Source organism: Urocitellus parryii, chromosome 11 (genome assembly GCF_045843805.1).
Source record: "Urocitellus parryii isolate mUroPar1 chromosome 11, mUroPar1.hap1, whole genome shotgun sequence".
Taxonomy (NCBI): Eukaryota; Metazoa; Chordata; class Mammalia; order Rodentia; family Sciuridae; genus Urocitellus; species Urocitellus parryii.
This window is the reverse complement of record NC_135541.1, coordinates 18,892,911-18,911,424: the sequence shown is the minus strand read 5'-3', so window position 1 is coordinate 18,911,424 and position 18,514 is coordinate 18,892,911. Positions and strand designations below refer to the sequence as shown.

Sequence of the window (18,514 nt, the reverse complement as noted above, 5' to 3'; positions counted from 1 at the left end):
AAGATGTTTACTTGGGACTTTTTCCCCCTTTTCTATGTTTTTAGGTTTCCTCATTCCCTTGAAAATGATAAACAGAATAATAATTTATCAGTAACAAATGCCTTCCTCCTACTAGAAGTGATAAGATCTAAAAGAACCTGGCTCTTTTGCACTTGTACACAAATGTCTTCCTCCTACCCAAAGCACTTTTCTGAGCAGCAGTCTCTGTACTCTGGGCTCCTGAAGTGAACAGACTTGCAGTGATCTTTTCTGGTAGAAATGACATTGGCTGGAATGCTGCTTCATAACTCAGATGGAATATGCAAATGTTTTGATGGAACTTGGTCATGACTGTGTCTGAGACTTTATGATTCTGTTTACTTGTCTGCTTTTTCCTACACTGACAGGGACATTAAGAGATGTTATTGCCGGGTATGGTGGCACATGCCTATGATCCCAGTAGTTTGGGAGGCTGAGACAAGATGATTACAAGTTCAAAGTCAGCCTCAGCAACTTATTGAGGCACTTAGCAACTCAGCCAGACCCTGTCTCTAAATAAAATATTTAAAAAGTGACTGGGCAGGGCTGGGGCTGTAACTCATTGGCAGAGTGCTTGCCTGGCATGTGTGAGGCACTGGGCTCAGTCCTCAGCACCACATAAACAAAGACATTCTGTCCATCTACAACTACAAAAAAAATTTTAAAAAATGGTAGGGGGTACTGGGGATGTAGTTAAGCATCTCTGGGTTTAATTCCTGGTTAAAAAAAAAAAAAAGAAATGTTAATATCTGTCTTCTACAACTAAGGCAGGTTACTATATCCCAGGGTCTCCAAGTGTCTGTGCCCACATTCAAACAGGCTCTGACGAATCCCATCTGGCTCTGAATAGTGAATGTTTTTTCTGAATCTCCTAATGTCAAAAAAAGGTCTTCACATCTCCAACATATTCTGAACATGTTTAATTTTATACTTTTCTCACAAACTTGAATTTATATTACCCTGGATTTGTGGCATAATCATCCAACAAACACCAATCCCTGTTTTGTGACAGGTGTGGTAATTGTTGCTGAGGAAAGAGATAAATGAGGGGGTGGGGCTGTGGCTCAAGTGGTAGTGCACTCGCCTAGCATGCGTGAGGCACTGGGTTCGATTCTTAGCACTACATAAAAATATATTGTGTCCACCTAAAACTAAAAAATATTTTTAAAAAAAGAGATAAATGAGATATTGTCCTTTTTTTTTTTTTTTTTTTTTTTGGTACTGGGAATTGAACTCAGGGGCACTGAGTTCAAACCCTATTTTTTATTTTATTTAGAGACAGGGTCTCAATGAGTTGCTTAGCGCTTCACTTTTCCTGAGGCTGGCTTTGAACTCACAATCCTCCCGCTTCAGCCTCCCAAGCTGCTGGGATTACAGGCATGTGCCACCATGCCCTGCTGCTTGCCATCTTGAGAAATGTACAAACTAGAAGAAAAGACTATCTCATATCAACTACTTTTAAGTGAGCACATGCCAGAGATTTATTTAACTCATTAATGAAGGAAGCAGCAGGATGGTAAAGCTCTCAAAAACCAATTACTTTTAATACAGTGAATGAAGTTTGAATAAAGTGCACTGGAAACCCAGGAGGAAGCAATTTATTGTGCCTAGGAGAGATGAGGAAATTTCACAGATTATGTGATTATGCTTGAATTGGGATGTAGAAAATGAGCCAGGCTTGCCAGGTGGACAAAAAACTTGCACATTCCAAGAAACAGCAGGCAGGAGCTTGAATGCATGGTACGTTTCAGGAACCAAAGGACTTGAGTGTGATTAGAGATGGGGAACAGCAAACAGTTGAAGAATTGAGTTGGAGCCGAATCCCGGAGAGCTTGAGCAGGTACTGGATCCTGCATTTCCTAGAGTGTATGTACTCCACACGACACCAAGCCCCACGTAGGTTGTTACGTACATTGAAGCATAAAGATGTCATGCTCAGGTAAATTTGAGGAAAACTGGGTTAAACAAAATGAAATTGGCTTCTTCACTTGGAACCTGTAGTATACAAAGTACTGTGAGATCTCCAGAGGGAATGGTGACTCTCAGACTTCTGGCCTGAGAAAGTTATTCAGAAGAGATATGGCCAAACATGGCATAGGAGCTGCTCTTTGTGCCCCCAGACTATCACAGGTGACTCCCTAATCCTTTGTTAAAGCACCAGGTTCACATGTCTCAATTTATTTTTTCATTTTTTGTGATACTGAGGATTGAACTTAGAGGTGCTCTACCTCTGAAATACACTGCCATCCCTTTGCGTATTTTTTGTTTTGAGACAGGGTCTCATCAAGTTGCCAAAACTGGCTGCAAACTTGCAAACCTCCCGAGTCGCTGGGGTTTCGGGGGAGGGGGGGCCCATCCCACATTCCTCAGTTAGGCCAGTCCCTTCCACCCCTCTCACCTTTCTTGGCTTGGGATAAAACCAGGCTTGAACCTCGACACTGCACTTTGGAAACCCACCAATTCATGAGATGTTACAGCCTTTTAGGGCTCTCCTCTGACCTCAGCCTCTGCAGTCCTCCAAGTGCCTTGTTCAAGTGGCTGGGTGGAGCTATTAGCAGGAAATAGCAGTGCCACTTAGGATTTGAAGAGAAGTCCCAGCCCAGCCTGGGGAAAAAAGATTTGAGTATAAAACATCCCCAGAGGGTGCAAATTGTGTTCTCACTTTGGGAGAGATAGATTGCTCCCGAATGAGTAATGGCATCTCTGGTTTTCAGTTAATTTCCCTTTATGACTTCTACAGTCTCTAGCACTTAATACTGTTGGCACTTAAAGAGCAAAAAAAAATTTTTTTGTTGTTTTTTTTATTTTTTTCCTCCTTTGCTGGGTGGCTTCTGGTGGGCTGAATTGTTAGGGAGGTATATTTTCGTGTTATTTTTTCCTTTGTTTGACCTCTCCAGTGTAATTGTTTTTTTCCCCTAGCCTATAACCCCCACCCCATCTGGTCCTAACCCCCTAAGCAATTTATTTACAGACTAACCAATCAGAACACAGGTGGATGCTATTATTTTCCCTCACCTGCTTCCCTTGGTCGTGCAGGGATGGGTGACCCCTTTTTAAGTGGGAGATGTGAATCCCTGGAGACCTGCATGGTAGAGGTGCACAAGGATGAGTCCTGTAGGGAGACAGGACCAGGTGGCTGCAATTCCCAGTAAGCAGATCACAGGCAGGACTGCTGGCTTCAAAGACAAGCATCACCTGGTTATAGTTCTGGTTAGTAGCTAAAGTATTTGCTTCTTTCTCACTGATAGACCTAGAGTCTGCTGCTTATTAATAATCTCAACGTGGGGGATGGGAAGCTGGTGAAAGAGCTCTCAGCAATTTGGGGTTGCAGGCAGTTGAGCCTTTAAGAAGGATGTTATATTATTTGGGTTATGACAGGATTGCTACTTTCAGGAGATTTGGGCTGTGGTTAGGGGTAGAGCATGTGCTTAGTATGCATGAGGCCCTGGGTTCAATCCCTAGTACCAAAGAAACAGAAATGAATCAAGAGACTTTGGAGCTTAACAGCTAGTGTCCCAGGACAAGGGAGAAAACCAGACTTAACGTCAACAGCCCCTGTTCCTAGGGGACCAAACGAAGCCCAGTCTGAGTTCCAGGTCTACCCGCTGGCCAGTTAGTTGTCTTTACCCCTCAGCCATAGTGATCTTCTCTGGAAAAGTCCAAGGTTGATACCCACCCACTGCATCAAACTATGACCTCTACTAATTTTTCCTAGATTTCAAGTTCATTTCCTCACTCAACTCTGCAACCCATCTAGACTCTTGCATTCTTTAACTTATCCCTAAAGAACATTTGACAATGTTTGGATATATACTGTGTGGTGCTACAGGTGTCTTAGTGGGTAGAGACTAGAGAGCGGGGATGCACAAGGAATTAGCTGCTCCAAAATGTCACTGTGGGCTGTGGGATAGCCCTGCATTACAACAGTGACTCTGGAACAGCAAGAGCAGCAGCACCTGAGAACTTGCTAAAAGTACAAATTCTAGAGCCCCACTGAGACCTACTGAGTCAGAAAGTAGGACTAGGGATGTAGCTCAGTGGCAGAGGTCTTACCTAGCATGCCCAAGGCCCTGGATTTGATCCCTAGCACCAAGCAAAAAAAAAAAAAAAAACTCTGTGGGAGAGAGGTGTTTGGTAATCTGTTTTAAAAGACCTCCAGGTAAGTCTGTTGTGTGTTTGAGATCGGTTTTACAAACCCAGAATGTTTCAATCTTTCCTAGGGGAACTTCAGAGGCTGCTTCTTTTTGGTCAATAGTTGTCCTTAACTGTTAGCCATTCTCTTTGGCTCAGTGTCAGATATGTGCCATATCTGACTTGATACTCACACAAGGGGCAATAGTAACTTGCCCAAGATCATCCAGCTGGTAATTGGCAAAGCCAGGTTGTCAGCCTAGCTGGGGCCTTACTGACCCCTAACCTTGAATGCACATTAGAATCACCTTTAAAATCCAGATGCTTAGGGGCTGGGGTTATGGCTCAGCGGTAGAGAGCTTGCTTCCCACATGTGAGGCAGTGGGTTAGATCTTCAGCATCACATAAAAAATAAATAAAGTAAATAAAGATATTGTGTCCATCTTTAAAAAAAAATTCAGATGCTTAGGCCCTTATCCCAGACCAAATTAAATCAAAATCTCAGAGGCAGCCTCAGTGGTTTTTTTGGGGGAAAAAAAAAAAAAAGGATAGTGGAAGTTGGGAACACTGGTGCTGCCCGTGGCTGTGACTACAGCCAGGAGGGCAGCCTGAAGCCTGGCCAGTCAACTTTGTCTGTGATGCCAAGCTCCATGTGAATTTCAGAGCACTTGTACTTATTTATTGTTTAAGTTGTAGATGGACACAATATCCTTATTTGTTTGTTTGTTTATTTATGTGTTGCTGTGGATTGAACCCAATGCCTCACATATGTGAGGCAAGCACTCAAGCACTGAGCTACAACCCCAGCCCCTCAGAGCACTTTTAAAGCCTCTTCTTTTTTTTTTTTTTTTTTTTTTTAAGAGAGAGTGAGAGAGGAGAGAGAGAGAATTTTTAATATTTATTTCTTAGTTCTCGGCGGACACAACATCTTTGTTGGTATGTGGTGCTGAGGATCGAACCCGGGCCGCACGCATGCCAGGCGAGTGCGCTACCGCTGAGCCACATCCCCAGCCCTTAAAGCCTCTTCTGAGCTTAAATTTAGGAGCTCAGCCAGAGAGCCACCATGATCATCTCTGCCTGGTAGTTTTGGGACTTTATATTAAAAAAAAAAAAAGCTCCTGACCTTCCTTCAAAGTACAGGGCTGGGGCTGGGACTCAGCGGTAGCGTGCTCGCCTGGCATGCGTGTGGCCCGGGTTCGATCCTCAGCACCACATACAAAGATGTTGTGTCTGCCGAAAAAAAATAAATATTAAAAAAAAAAGGAAGGGAAAGTTTATTTAAAAAAAAAAAAAAGGCCCAAGTACAGGGCTGGGGCTGGGGCTCAGGGATAGAGCACTTGTCTAGCATTCATGAGGCCCCAGTTTGATCCCCAGCACCAGCACCAGGAGAAGAAAAAAGCCCCAAGAACAGCATAGGTTGGAAAATGACCTTGTAGATAGATCTTCGGGTCATCCATCCAACATCACTTTACAGAGAGGAAACTGAGAGGAGATGGAATGTTCCCAAGGCCACATGCCTATGTAGCTAGTGCTTTGGCTTATTCAGAGTCTGTCTCGTTCCTCCCTCTCTTCCTTCCTTCCTTCCTTTCTTTCTTTTTCTTTCTTTCTCTGCTGGTAACTAAGCCCAGAGCCTTACTTATGCTAAGCATGTGCACTACCACTGAGCCACACCCCTAGCCCTCATCCCCTTTTTTATTTTGAAATTTTAAGATCGAAAGATTAGTATATTGAACATCTATAGACAGAATATACATCTATTCCACCTGATTTCAATAATTCTAGCCAGGTACAGTGGTGCATGCCTGTGATCTCAGCAACTCAGGAGGCTGAAGCAGGAGGATTGCAAGTTCAAAGCCAGCCTCAGCAACTTAGTGAGACTCTGTCTCAAAAGTCATAAAAAGGGCCAAGGATGTGGCTCAGTGGTTAAGCACCCTTGAGTTCAATCCCTGGTACCAAAAAAAGAAAACTAAACAGCAATTTCTCAATGCCATTCAATGATCATATCAAATTTTCCCCAGCATTGAAAACTTTTGTAGCTATTTTTCACTCTGGAATCAATTAAGTTGTATGCATCTGGCTATTGTGACTCTTTTTTCTCTTCACTTAGTACAGTCCCTCCCCCGCCCTGTCCTTGTTCCCCCGTGAAGTTGACTGTACATGTATGTGTACATGTATGTCATAGAATAGCTGTGCTTGTTTTATATTAATAAATGCTTTAAATGACTGAGCATCAAGTAAAATTGACACTCCAGGAAGATATACCACATTTATCCCCTGCTTTCTGTCTTCTCATGTACTTGTTTTAGAACAAGATATAAACAAGCAGTTTTAGTACAACCTAGAAAAAGGTGTCAAAGGCCTACCTATAAACTAGAATGCAGTACCCAGGGAGGAGTTAGGGAAAGCTTTATTGAGGAGATGACACCTGAGGTGAGCCTTACAGGAGGACTGGAAACTGTAGAGAAGAGAGGGAGCTAGGGGTAAGAGCAAAGACCATCTAGATAGTGGGAATAACGTGGACAACAGCACAGATCACCAGATCCCTTGGTTCATCCAAAAATGTCACCCGGTGCCTGGTGGTAATATCATTGAGGCAGTATAGATGAGCAGGCTCCTTGAAATTGTTGGAGATAAAATACAAAGAGTCTTGAAAGCCAGATGGGCAGCTTTGGCTTCACCCTATGGAAACAGAGCCACCAAAATTTCTTGGTACTCTGTGCTGTAGTTCCATCACACTGAAGATGATTTTGGTCCTGGGTGTCCTCTCAGGAAGTCATTGTGGGGAACAGATGTGGGAACCAGAGACGACAGATAGGATTGTGTCTCTAAACATCAAAATCCTCCCTTAGGCTAGGCATGGTGGTGCAGTCCTGTAATCCCAGCTACATGGGAGGCTGAGGCAGGAGGATCACAAGTGTGAGGCCAGCTTGGGTAACTACAAAATCTTGTCTCAAAATAAAAAAAGACTGGGGATGTAGCTCAGTGATAGAATACCCTAGGTTAAATCCCCAGTTCCAAAATAATTTAAAAGAATTTTTTTAAAGCCACCTTGGAAAAGAATGCTTTTATTGATGCCTCAAAGTGCAGAACCAAGACAAATGAATTATAAGAGAGCAGATTTATATTCAACAAAGAAAGCGACTGAAGCAGAGCTGTCCACAGGGCCAATGGGAGGCAGTCCCTCATCTCTGGAGTTGTGCAAGCAGAAACCAGGGGACCATTTGATAGGAACTCCTGAGCTATGCTGATTCAGAGGATTAGAACCGCTCATCAGAATCCCTCGGGAGTGTATTAAAAATACCCATAACGAGGTCCCACCCCAGAGACTGCTCTGCCGAGCTGGTGTGGGGCTGATGCAGATGCAGGTGTTCGGTGCCCTGACATTTGGGAACTGCTCACACAGGAGACATCCTCCAGGGTCCTTTCAGCTCTACTGTTTTATGTGCCTGAAGATGGCGTTTTTCTTCAGACTCTAACATGGTAATCTCAGGACTCTCTGGCCTGTTTTCGTGGAGGGACATCTGGGAAAGGGGTTATGGAAAATGATAAGAGAGCCAGCCAGGAATTGAGAATATTGTTGGGGCACTTGGAACCTGCTGAGGGGCCAGGCCTGAGCGGACTCCATCTGTCTTCCTATCCCCTGTTGGCCCCTGGACAAACCAGTGCAGCATAATGAAGGCCCAATGGCAGTATGAGTCCGATTGGAGAGGGCCTTTTCTCATCTCTCAATGTCCCCAGCTCAGCTGGCCTCAGGGCAGACTTGAACTGAAAACCCATGTGGCCTCCAAGGCCTGGTAGAAAGAAGATTTGTCTTGGCTGTCAGCACAGAGGCTGGAGACTCTGCATCCCACAGCCCCAGATGAAAAGAGCAAGTGTCCACAAACTTTCTCACCATCAGAGCTATTTAAGATGCCTTGACCTTGACTCAGCTACTCCATATACAGTCCATCTTATGCTCTTCCTGTTCTCAACCGTTCCCTCCCCACCCCTACTCCCCCAGTGCTGGGGATGAAGCCTAGAAGTGCCTTACCACTGAGCTTACACCCCCAGTTTTTTGAGAAAGGGTTTCACCAAGTTTCGGAGGCTGACCTCCAACCTGCAATCCTCCTGCCTCAGCTTCAGTAGCTGGATTACAGGCACCCAGCCTTTTCCCCCAACCCTTCTTTACTCTCTTGAGCCTTTTTCCCCCTTTTCAGATCTGCTCCAGGCTTGGGATTTTGCAGGAAGCTGTTTGGAGAGGGGTGGGTACTAAGGAAGCAATAGGAAGTGCAAGTATGGGCCGGGCAGAAGTCGAAAGAGGGCCACAGCTCTGGAAGTGCACCTCACAGGACACACCGCACATCTTCTCCTGTCTCGCAACCTGTATTTCAACCACCATCTTTCCTCTGGAATTTTTCATCGCTACCTATACCCACGCAAAGTTAATCCTTCTTCCCAGCATCCTGTTTCTGTACCTCACAGACACATTGCCATTCAGTATGTGGCTCGTGACTACCAGTTTGTGAGTTCTGCTTCTCCAATGGACCCGAGGGCCACAAACTCAGATGCCATCCAGGAGAGGGCAATAGGGGAAGCTGAAGCATTTAAGAAAATAAGCAGCTGGGTGCAGGACACTCACCTGTACTTCCCGGGGCTCAGCAGGCTGAGATGGGTGAATGGCTTGAGCCCAGGAGTTGAGGCCAGCCTGGGCAGCATAGCAAGACCCCATCTCAAAAAAAGAAACAGAAATAAGCGATGTTGGCAGTGTGCTGACCCTGCCTTCATCCCAAGCTCCCAAGCTCCCTCAGAGCACTTGTCCTAGTCATGCTTGGTTCCAAAGGCTCTAGCTCAATGCCTGGCACAGTCATGAATTGAAGGAACCCAGAAGTCTTGAGTCAGCTCTACCTCTGAGGTGCTGTGTGACCTTAGAGGATTCACTCACCCTCTCTGTCCTTCAGATTCTCTCTCTCTCTTTATCTCTCTCCCTCTTCAATAAGTAAATAGGTGGCATCTGGAAGACCATTGAGGCCAGGGTTTTTCTACTTTATTTCTTAGAGGCCCTGGATTGACCTTAGATCTTCAGGGGAGATAGGGACCAGTTGAGAACAGGTTGCTGGTCCTCTTTCCCCATACAACCAGTCTAGTTGTATTTTCTTTCTTTTTTTTTTTTTTGAGAATTTTAATATTTGTTTTTTTAGTTCTCGGCGGACACAACATCTTTGTTGGTATGTGGTGCCGAGGATCGAACCCGGGCCGCACGCATGCCAGGCGAGCACGCTACCGCTTGAGCCACATCCCCAGCCCTCCAGTAGTATTTTCATCTGTTTAGAAATGTATGATTTCTTGGAGCTGGGGACATAGCTCAGTTGGTAGAGTGCTTGCCTCGCATGCACAAGGCCCTGGGTTCAATCCCCAGCACCACAAAAAAAAAAAAAAAAAAAAAGAAATGAATGAAGAAAAGGATCTACTACTGCTTAAAAAGAGAAGGAACAGTAGAGGTGAATATCTCTGCCTGGAGTCAAAACCCAATTCAGCCCTTTCTGGTACATCCCTGGGCCAATGTAACTTCCTCTGGCTTCAGATTCCTCATCTATAAAACGGTGGGGACATCTGTCTCACAGGCTGCTGCGAGGTCAGATGAGTGAATGCGCCAAATTGCTCAAACAGTGCCTGGGTACGGTGCTTGGTAAATGGCGGCACATATTTGGTCTTTGTTCCTGGTTCCTGGCATAGAAATCCTAAAACCCTTGGAGTGTCCTGCGAGACAGAAGTGTCTTTTTGTCTTGGGGTGCTGGGGTGGAGCCCAAGGCCTGGTGCCTGCTAAGCACCCGCTCTACTACTGAGCCTTATCCACTCCAGTCCTGCGGTGTCTTGAATTTATTAGTCTCTCACTATCACACCTGGGTTTACACTAATGAGGTGACTTAAGGCAGCCCCTAGATAGCTTCGAAACAGGACTGGTCACCAGAAAGACCACATGCCAACAGGTGGGAACTCTCAGCTCCACCCACGGTCCTGCGGGGAGGCCTGGGGTTGTTGGGAAGCTGGACAGAGACCTCAGCAAAGACCCTTGAGCAATGAGGTTCAAGAGCTTCCAGGTTGGTGAGTGCATCCACCAGGAGGGTGGGACACCTCATCTCTACAGGGACAGAAACTCCTGCATAGGCGACTCTTCCAGACCTTTCCAAATGTAGCTCTTCACCTGGCTGTTTACATCCTTTATAATAAACCAGTAAGTCAACCTCTCAGGGTCCTGTGAGCCACTCTAACAAATCATGGATCATTTTTTTGGGGGGGGCAGGTCCCAGGGATTGAACTTGACCACTGAGTCACATCCTCAGCCCTATTTTGTGTTTTATTTAGAGACAGGATCTCACTGAGTTGCTTAGCACCTTGCCATTACCGAAGCTGGCTTTGAATCCACCATCCTCCTGTCTCAGCCTCCCAAGTCACTGGGATTACAAGCACGTGCCACCACGCCCAGCCAAATCATGGATCTTGAGGTGGGTTGTGGGATGGACAGCCCATGGGCCAGTGTTATGGGTGGGTGGCCCCAGACTTGTAACTGATATCTGAAGTGGAGACAGTCTCAACCTGTGGGGTCTATGCTAACTCCTGGTAGTTAGTGTCAGAACTGAATTGAATTGTCAAGACACCCAGCTGGTGTGCAGAATTGGTGACAGAAAATGTCCCAGAAGCTATAATTAGCGAGCCCGTTCACTCCTCCAACTTGAAAGAAGGGGAAATTATTAGTTTTAGCATTCAGCTATCTTATGAGTGAACTTTCTCAGAAGCCCGCAGTGTTTCACCCACAGAGTGAGGTACTGCAGACTCTGCCTAGCCTAGGGGACTTCTTCAGAAGGGACTCTTCCCCTTGTCACACCCACCGGGCCTCCCTCCAGGGCTGACCATGATTCCAGGAAGCGTAGGCATGTTCTGAATCATCTCTGTCCTTTATGTCCAAATCCTGTTCCACCTTCCCCACATCCCCCTCGCCATCTCTGGGTTAGTCATCCTTCTTGGTGATGACACAAGTCCCCTCACGTCACCTCCAGTACCTGATCCCCCAACCTCTTGCCAAAGATGGTCCCATCCATTCCTACAGAGGATTCCTCCCCCTAGACCCTGCACTTGCAGGTGACAGAGGTCCAAGGTCTGCTGGGCCCTGAAGCAGGGAGGATGGGAGGGACGTTCGGTTCGGGCAGAGAGAACGCGCTCAGAGCAGGGAAGGGTGAGACTGTGACAGGGCATGGCACAAGCGGGACTTGTTAGAGCAGGACACCAACTATGTGGGAATGACTGGGGCACAGGTTAGTTGGACAGCTGTCTGACAGGCTGGTCCCACAGTCAGGCTTCCCAGTGAGGCAGCCAGGTCTTGAATGGGATGTCACAAGCAGGATGTGATACAGTCAAGAGCCTGGCAGGGCTGAGCAGAGCCCCAGTGGAATCCACTATTTTCATGAGGATTAAATGAGATAATATGTGTCAAGTGCCTGGCTCAGAGTAAGCACTCGATAAATTATTACTGTTATTACTCTTAGGGAATCCGCACTGTTGGCCTCAGGGAGGAACTGGCAGACACTCCTCTGGAAGAGGCCCCATTTTAGAGAATGGTACATCTGGGCCGAGCCTCTGCTGCCTGGTTTTCTTTCCTGGGAAGCGGACTCCTTGGAGAATCTGATGAAAGCTGTGGACCCTCCCCAGAAAAAGCACATCTGCTCACATTCACTTTGTATATTATTTCGGGACTTCACAGAACTACGGAAGCCTGGCCAGCCACAGAACCTGGGTGGACACAGCTGTCACTCGCCAAGCATGGCTCAGAAAGTTCCCACTGTTTTCCCAGATTATTATTCCAAGTGGGAAGCTCAGCACATATAGGATGTTCAACTCAGAAAGTGTCCTGTGTGTTGGGTTCATTTTTATTGGGAGGAGGGCACTGGGGATTGAGCTGAGAGGCACTTTCCCATGGAGCCACATCCCGAGAGCCCCCCCCTTTTTGTTCAAATTATTTTTTAATTGTAGGTGGACACAATACCTTCATTTTACGTCTATGTGGTGCTGAGGATCAAACTCAGTGCCTCACGCATGCTAGAGCTTCTACCTTGGAGGCCAGGATGAGAGAACAGCAGGAGGCGAGGAGTGGAGAAGAGTTCTGATAGGCCCGGCACAGTGGTGCACCCCTGTAATCCCGGCCTCCAAGCCTAAAATGTGCCCCTCTTATTCTCTCTTTTACTTTGTTATCCTTAAGGCACTCATTAGAATTTTAATTATGCACTTAGGTGTTTGCTTGTTTTAATGATGATCCCTCACTAGACTGTGTCTGGTTCCTTCTCTCATCCCCAGTGCAGAGCACCTAGTATTACGGAAATACTGCTTAGAAAGTACAGTCCACAGAACTCAGTGACAGGCCAGATGGAATAGGGAAGCCTGGAGGGAGGGGGCCCTAGGGAATCCCTAGGTGATGCCAATCACCAAATAGGCAAGAGTGATGAGGTGGACTTGGGATGGTTCACTTTGGTGCTTTCGGGAGTGGTTGAAGAAGGCAGTCTTTTTGCTGGCAAACCTGTTGACTCCCTCCTGGATCCAACCTGGGTTAGGAAGCTGCAAGGGCCTCCTGGGCAGACCTGTGCCGCCACCCACTTCATCCCACTTCATCACTATCTTCTTGGAAGCCTGTCTGTCTGGTCCCTGGGCTGTGAAGCTCCTTGGGTCCTAGGACAGTGCTGTAGGCATTATTCTGGCCTCCAGCAGCAGGAGTGTGTATGCAGTCAGGGCTCAATAAATGCCAGTAAAAGGAAAGAGGGAAGGAAGAATACATGGCCAGGCACTTAGGAGGGAGGCTGCGATGAAGAGCAGAAATGAAAATTAAATTAGCACCCAGGACCAAGGAGGCAGGGTGAAGGAGGAACGCTCCAGCACCCTCAGGAGGCCCGACTCAGGGCTAAGCGCATTATTTACATGATGCCGGTTTTGCGCACAAGAGCACTGAGACACTATTCGTACTTTGTTCACGAGAACCCCGAGGTCCAGAGAGGTGTTGTGATTTGTTCAAGGTCACACAGCGAGTGAGTGCCGGAGTCCGGATTTGACCCCGGGCTGTCAGCCGCACTCTCCCCCCTCCGGCCTCTCCGCACCCTCCCCCACCTCCGCGGCTCCCTCTCCTCCCTCCCGCGGCCGCCCCGCCCCGCCCCTCCCTCCCCTCCCTGCTCGGTGGCGGCGGCCGCGGCAGAGCCACGTGGTGGGCCGGGAAGCGGCGGCCGCCGAGCGCCCGGGCGGCTGCCCCAGCTGGGCAGTGCTGCGCCGCGCCGCGCCCGGTGCCCGCGCCGCCCGCCCTGCGCCTGCCGCCCGCGCCCGGGGCCGGGGTGAGCCTGACGGCCGGCCGCAGACAAAGGAGGCGCGGCGGCAGACCTGCGCCGGCGGACCATGGACTCTCAGCGCGGCCGGCCGGCCCCAGCCCCGGGGACCCCGCGCTCCCGGGCCCGGCCCTAGGCGCCCGGCCCCGCCGCCTGGGGCGCCAGCGGGAGGCCGCGGAGCCCGCGCGGCGCGAGGAGCGGCGGCCGCGGAGCGAGAGGGGCGCCGGGGACGGTCCGCGCGGCCCGGAGCCATGGGCAAGTGCAGCGGGCGCTGCACGCTCGTCGCCTTCTGCTGCCTGCAGCTGGTGAGCCGCGCCGGGCGGCCGCGTGGGGTGGGGCGCGGCGGGGCGGGTCCGGGCGCGCCGAGGGCTGGGTGGCCGCGTGTGGCGGTGGAGCGCCCGCGCGGGGGCTCCGAGTCGCGGAGCGGACGGGCGGAGCCTGCTCCTGCTGGCCCGGCTGTCTCTTTGTGTGCGCTTGTCGCCGCTGTGCCCCGCGCTCCCCCAGCACCGCGCGCACGGTCCAGCGCGTCCTGTGCGGGGCCCCGGTCTGCCCCGCGCCCTGGGCTCCAGGCGTCCGGCCGGCACTGGACTAGTGGACGCCTGTTGGGGCTGCGCGGGGGACAGTGGCTCTCTTGGGGCGGGGGGTGTGTCTGTGGACCCGCTGAGGTCCCTGCCGCGTGTTTCCCTCCAGATCGCTGGGTCGCGTGCGCTCCCTTCCTCCGGGTCTCTGCCCCCTGCGCGAGTGTTTCGCACAAAGTCCGGGCTGCTGTGTGGGCTCTCTGGCTTTCTCTTTGGTGCGTCAGTGTTTCTGGTCAGGGTTCATCTGTGTGTTGGGATCGTGGACTCCGAGAACGCTCAACACTCCTTTGTGCTGTTTCTGCCTCCTACACCCTCCCCACTGGGCGGCCTGGAATGGAGCGGCACCTCTCCAGAGAGGGTCCCCAGGAACGGCCGGGTTCTGGGCCAGCCTGACTTAACCAAGCGCCTGACCACCTTCCCTGCTTTGGCCTGGTCACTGTGGCTACCCACGTTCCAGCAGTCATAAGATCCATTAGAGCAGCAGGGGTGGGGCCAGACACGCCAGCTCTCTGCTAGGGCTGGCACCTAAGGAGTGGGGAGAATTGGGTGCCCTGGGAAGGATCAGAACACTGGGGACACTGCCTGTCCCAGCTTTGAGAACTCAGGTCCTCTTCCCAGGGAGGACAGAGAAGTGAATTTGGAGGCTGAAGGGAACCAGCTGTACCCTTCAAGAGAGGCTCTGGCAGGTGAATTTGGGAGAGTGGATAAGGAGAGACCAGTGTCCAACTAGGGGCTATGAGACTATGCTGCTTCTCTAGGGAGAGACACATACCGGCCACCCACCTTGGTGGGGCAGCACTCAGGTTTGAGTGCGGATTGAGGGACACTGAGCCTCCCTCATGCTAGACTCCATCATCTGGGTCTGCACTCTGGCCTGCATCCTCTCCACAGGTGCAGAGGATGATGTAGAGGGAAGCTTTGGGGTCTGGGCACCCCCCAACTCGCTCCTCCCTTTTATGTTACTCCCTCCTCTTAGGGACACTAGTCCCAAACATGCCATCCACAGACAGGTTCTGAAGATTGTAGCCTTCCCTGCTCCCTGCTGGGGGAGACAGGCCACCTGGGGCTGCCCAACCTTCAAGTGTTCATCCTTGAGGATTGAGGGGGAGATTAATTATGATCAGGTAGAATGGAAGCTCCAGAAGGGCAGAGATTGTCTGTTTTGTTCCCTGCTAAGTCCCCAGCAGCTGGAACAGTGCCTGGCACTCCATTAATATTTGCAAAATAAATGAACAGATCAGTTATTTGGCAATTCCTAGCTCATAGTAGAAACCCCTTTCTTTATCTAGTCTACTGAACATGAAATGTTGAAATGAACAAGAAATGTTGAAACCCACAAGATTCTTTTGCTGGGTTTGTTAATTTCTAAATTTCAAGCTAGAAACTCTGTTGTTTTTTGTTTGTTTGTTTTTGTGGTACTGAGGCTTGAACCCAGGGCCTCACACATGATAGGTAAGCACTCTGCCACTAAATGACATCCCTAGCCCTTATTTTATTTTTTCATGGTATTGGGCATTGAACCAAGGGGCATTCTACCATTGAGCTACATTTTCTGCCCTTTTTATTTTTTTATTTTGAGACAGAGCCTTGCTAAATTGCCCAGGCTGGCCTTGAACTTGCAATCCTCCTCCCTCAGCCCCACGGGTTGCTGGGATTATAGGTATGTACCACCACACCTGGTCCTCTGTTGCCTTCTTAATTATAGAATAAGTAATTCTGGCCCTGGTGTGTCTGGGGCACCTACAGAGGTGCTTACCGCCCTGTGGAGGTGCAAAGTGGCAGAGGAGGTCTGTCTCCCTGCCTCCTGCCTCCAGAGCTCTCTCCTGCTAAGCTGAGCCCCTTCTTCCACCAGCAGCTGCTTCTAGATCGGGGTGGGGTCTGGGTGGGGTTCTACTTCTTCTGCGTCCGGCTGCGTGGCTTGGGCAGCTTGTGTAGCTTACAGGAGATCATTTCGGAGGTGCTCTGAGGAGGAACTTGGAAATTGTTCTCTTGGCTCGGTAGCTCTGTCTGAGCTGATTACAGAGAGGGTCCCTCCAGCTGTCACTAAGCCCCTGGAGTCCCCACTGCCTGGCAGTTTCCAGAATATGCTCCCAGGATGCTGAACTCACGGGCCTGAGGGGAAACGGGAGACTCGGTTTTCTTATCCAACAGACTGAGGGATAAAAGAGGCCATTAAATATTTTTCGGCTGAAAACTTGAGAAATGGTGTCATTTTTCTTTTTTGAGTGGAATTTAAGCATTACAACGAAGCAGGCCAATTCTAAATCTCTTCTATATAGGGCTAGCCTTGCTTTGGGTGAGGGACCAGGGCATGGGGTGGATGGGGGAGTCAGAGGGAGTAGTAGGGACTGCAGTATGAAGCAGTAGGTGTCACTCAGGTGGACAAGAGTAGGGGACTATTAAAGGTCCAGAGTATGACAGGACAGATTGGGTCCAACTCTGTTAATTCCTGGCTGTGTGATCTTGGGAAAGTTGCTTACCCTCTCTAAACTACAATTTTGTCATCTGTTAAATAATATCAAGAGTCACTAATTCTTAGGGTTCCTGTGGGAATTAAGCCCATGTGATGAATCTAGTGCTGTGCCTGGAGCAGCAGGCAGTCAATCAACTATTGTTCTTCGTTATGATCCTGATGATTCATAACTCGAGTGGCTTCCCTGGAATTGGGGCCCAAACACTCCAGGTGCCCCCTGCACTGTCTGTTGTGGGAAGCAGGAGGTCATTGGGCACAGAACTGGGAGGCAGGAGGCCTGGGTCCAAGCCCTGCTCTGCTGCTGGCATCCTGCAGATTTGGGCAGGTGTCTGTTCCACCCTGAGTCTCTGCTTTTCCATCTATAAATGGGAAGGACCAGTGGCCTGGCCCCCTGGGTTGCTGTCAGCTCTGCCTGTCTGGGGCTTGGGCTGGCATCTGGGCTGGAGCCAGGGTCTGGTTGCCCCTGGCTCTGGTTCTGTTCTGTAGAACTTCTCGGGTCCCTGCTCTCCCAGGCCTGTTTGCTCTGTCATTTTGACATTATTAACTGCTTCTTAAGGTTTACTTGTTGGCCTTTATCTCTCATCCAGCCCCGAGTCCACCTCCTTCCTGAAATTTTATAGGCCACTCCATCCTTCCTGTAAGGGGATGGACCAGGGACACTGGCCCTAGGGAATCGTCATCAATTTCTTTATCATCATCATTATCGCTCCCCTTCCAGGAGTCCTGTGCTAAGCACTTTATGTGCATTACCTCATTTAACCAAATGAGCTCACATATGTAAAGTGCTTGGCCGAGTGCCTGACACATGTTAACGATCAATAAACGTTTAGCGGTTGTGCTGTTTTTATCCCTCTTATTATTGTAATTCCACACAAGGGGATTGACACTTTTATGATCCCCTTTTTCAGATGAAGACACTGAGGTTCAGAGTGGTGATGAGGTTTTCCTGAGGTCACTCAGATAGTGATGGACCCAGGAGGCAGCCCGGAGCTGGCCTCTCAGCCCTGTGCCCCTCGGCTGCTCCCTGTGACCAATGTGTGACCAAGACCCAGTTTCCTCAACTGAAAGTGGGAAGGATAATGTTTCAACAGTCACCACCCCTAGTGCCTTGGCCCTGTGACAGCCAGCGCTCAGTAATACATCACTTGTTTTTGTCCCCATTCTGTGTGACCTTGGACACATGCGTTCCCTCCTGGGGCCCCAGCTCCCTCCTCCCTGGAAAGGAGAGTCACCTTCATTCACAGAGGCAAGAAGGGGCTTTCCTTAGCCAGGTGCCAGGCACATAGTAGGTACTCAGAAAAAACTGGGTGTCGTTCTGTTTCCCTTCTAGAAAGCCCTTTTGCTTTCTGGAAGGTGGTGGGTGGGTGAGGGGGAGGAAATATGTCGCTTCCAGCTGAGCGACAAGTAATGGTGTGAAACGTGGTCACCCTGATGGATGTCGTTATTAGCGATGGTGACGTGGAGACGGGAGGAGGTGGCTGTGTCGGGTGCCTGGGCTCTGAAGCAGCTGGGCTGTGAGCTCATGGATCCACGCGAGGATCTGGCTTTGGGCTGGGCTTCAGAGTCCGGAGCAGGAGATTGTCCAGGCCACTGACCCCTTCTGATCCTCAGTCCCCTTTGGGTGGCATGTTTTGGGGGCATCACCTCCTGGATAGACTGAGGCCAGAGGGCCCTTGTGACTAGGCAGCGCTAACTGGAATGAGAGGGCTGCAGGGGCCCTGGGACGGCCCTGGTCCTGCCCATTTGCAGGTAGATGACTTAAATGACACCTGCTCTGAATGCTGGCGCAGGAGTCAGGAGGCGCCTTCTGTGGTCAGGCAGATATTGCTGCCTTGCATGTGACTTCTGGGAAATTCCTCGCCCCCTCTGAACTGCCACCTCCTTACCTGTAAAGTAGTCCGAACAGCCACTTCCATCCCGTGGCAGTTTGGGGGATTCAGTGAGATGATGCCCGACTTTGCCCAGCCCAGGGAGGTGCC

At 49.6% G+C, this 18,514-nt stretch overlaps 1 protein-coding gene across 1 annotated transcript in view; it reads left to right on the top strand.

Moving 5' to 3' along the window:
• The first annotated feature begins 13,735 nt into the window (after window positions 1-13,735).
• Window positions 13,736-18,514, top strand: part of Nkain1 (sodium/potassium transporting ATPase interacting 1) — a 40,393-nt gene continuing 35,614 nt past the window's right edge. Inside the window, exon 1 of the mRNA XM_026391749.2 lies at window positions 13,736-13,789. Within this exon, the coding sequence (XP_026247534.1) occupies window positions 13,736-13,789 (54 nt within the window). The remainder of the gene's footprint in view (window positions 13,790-18,514) is intronic.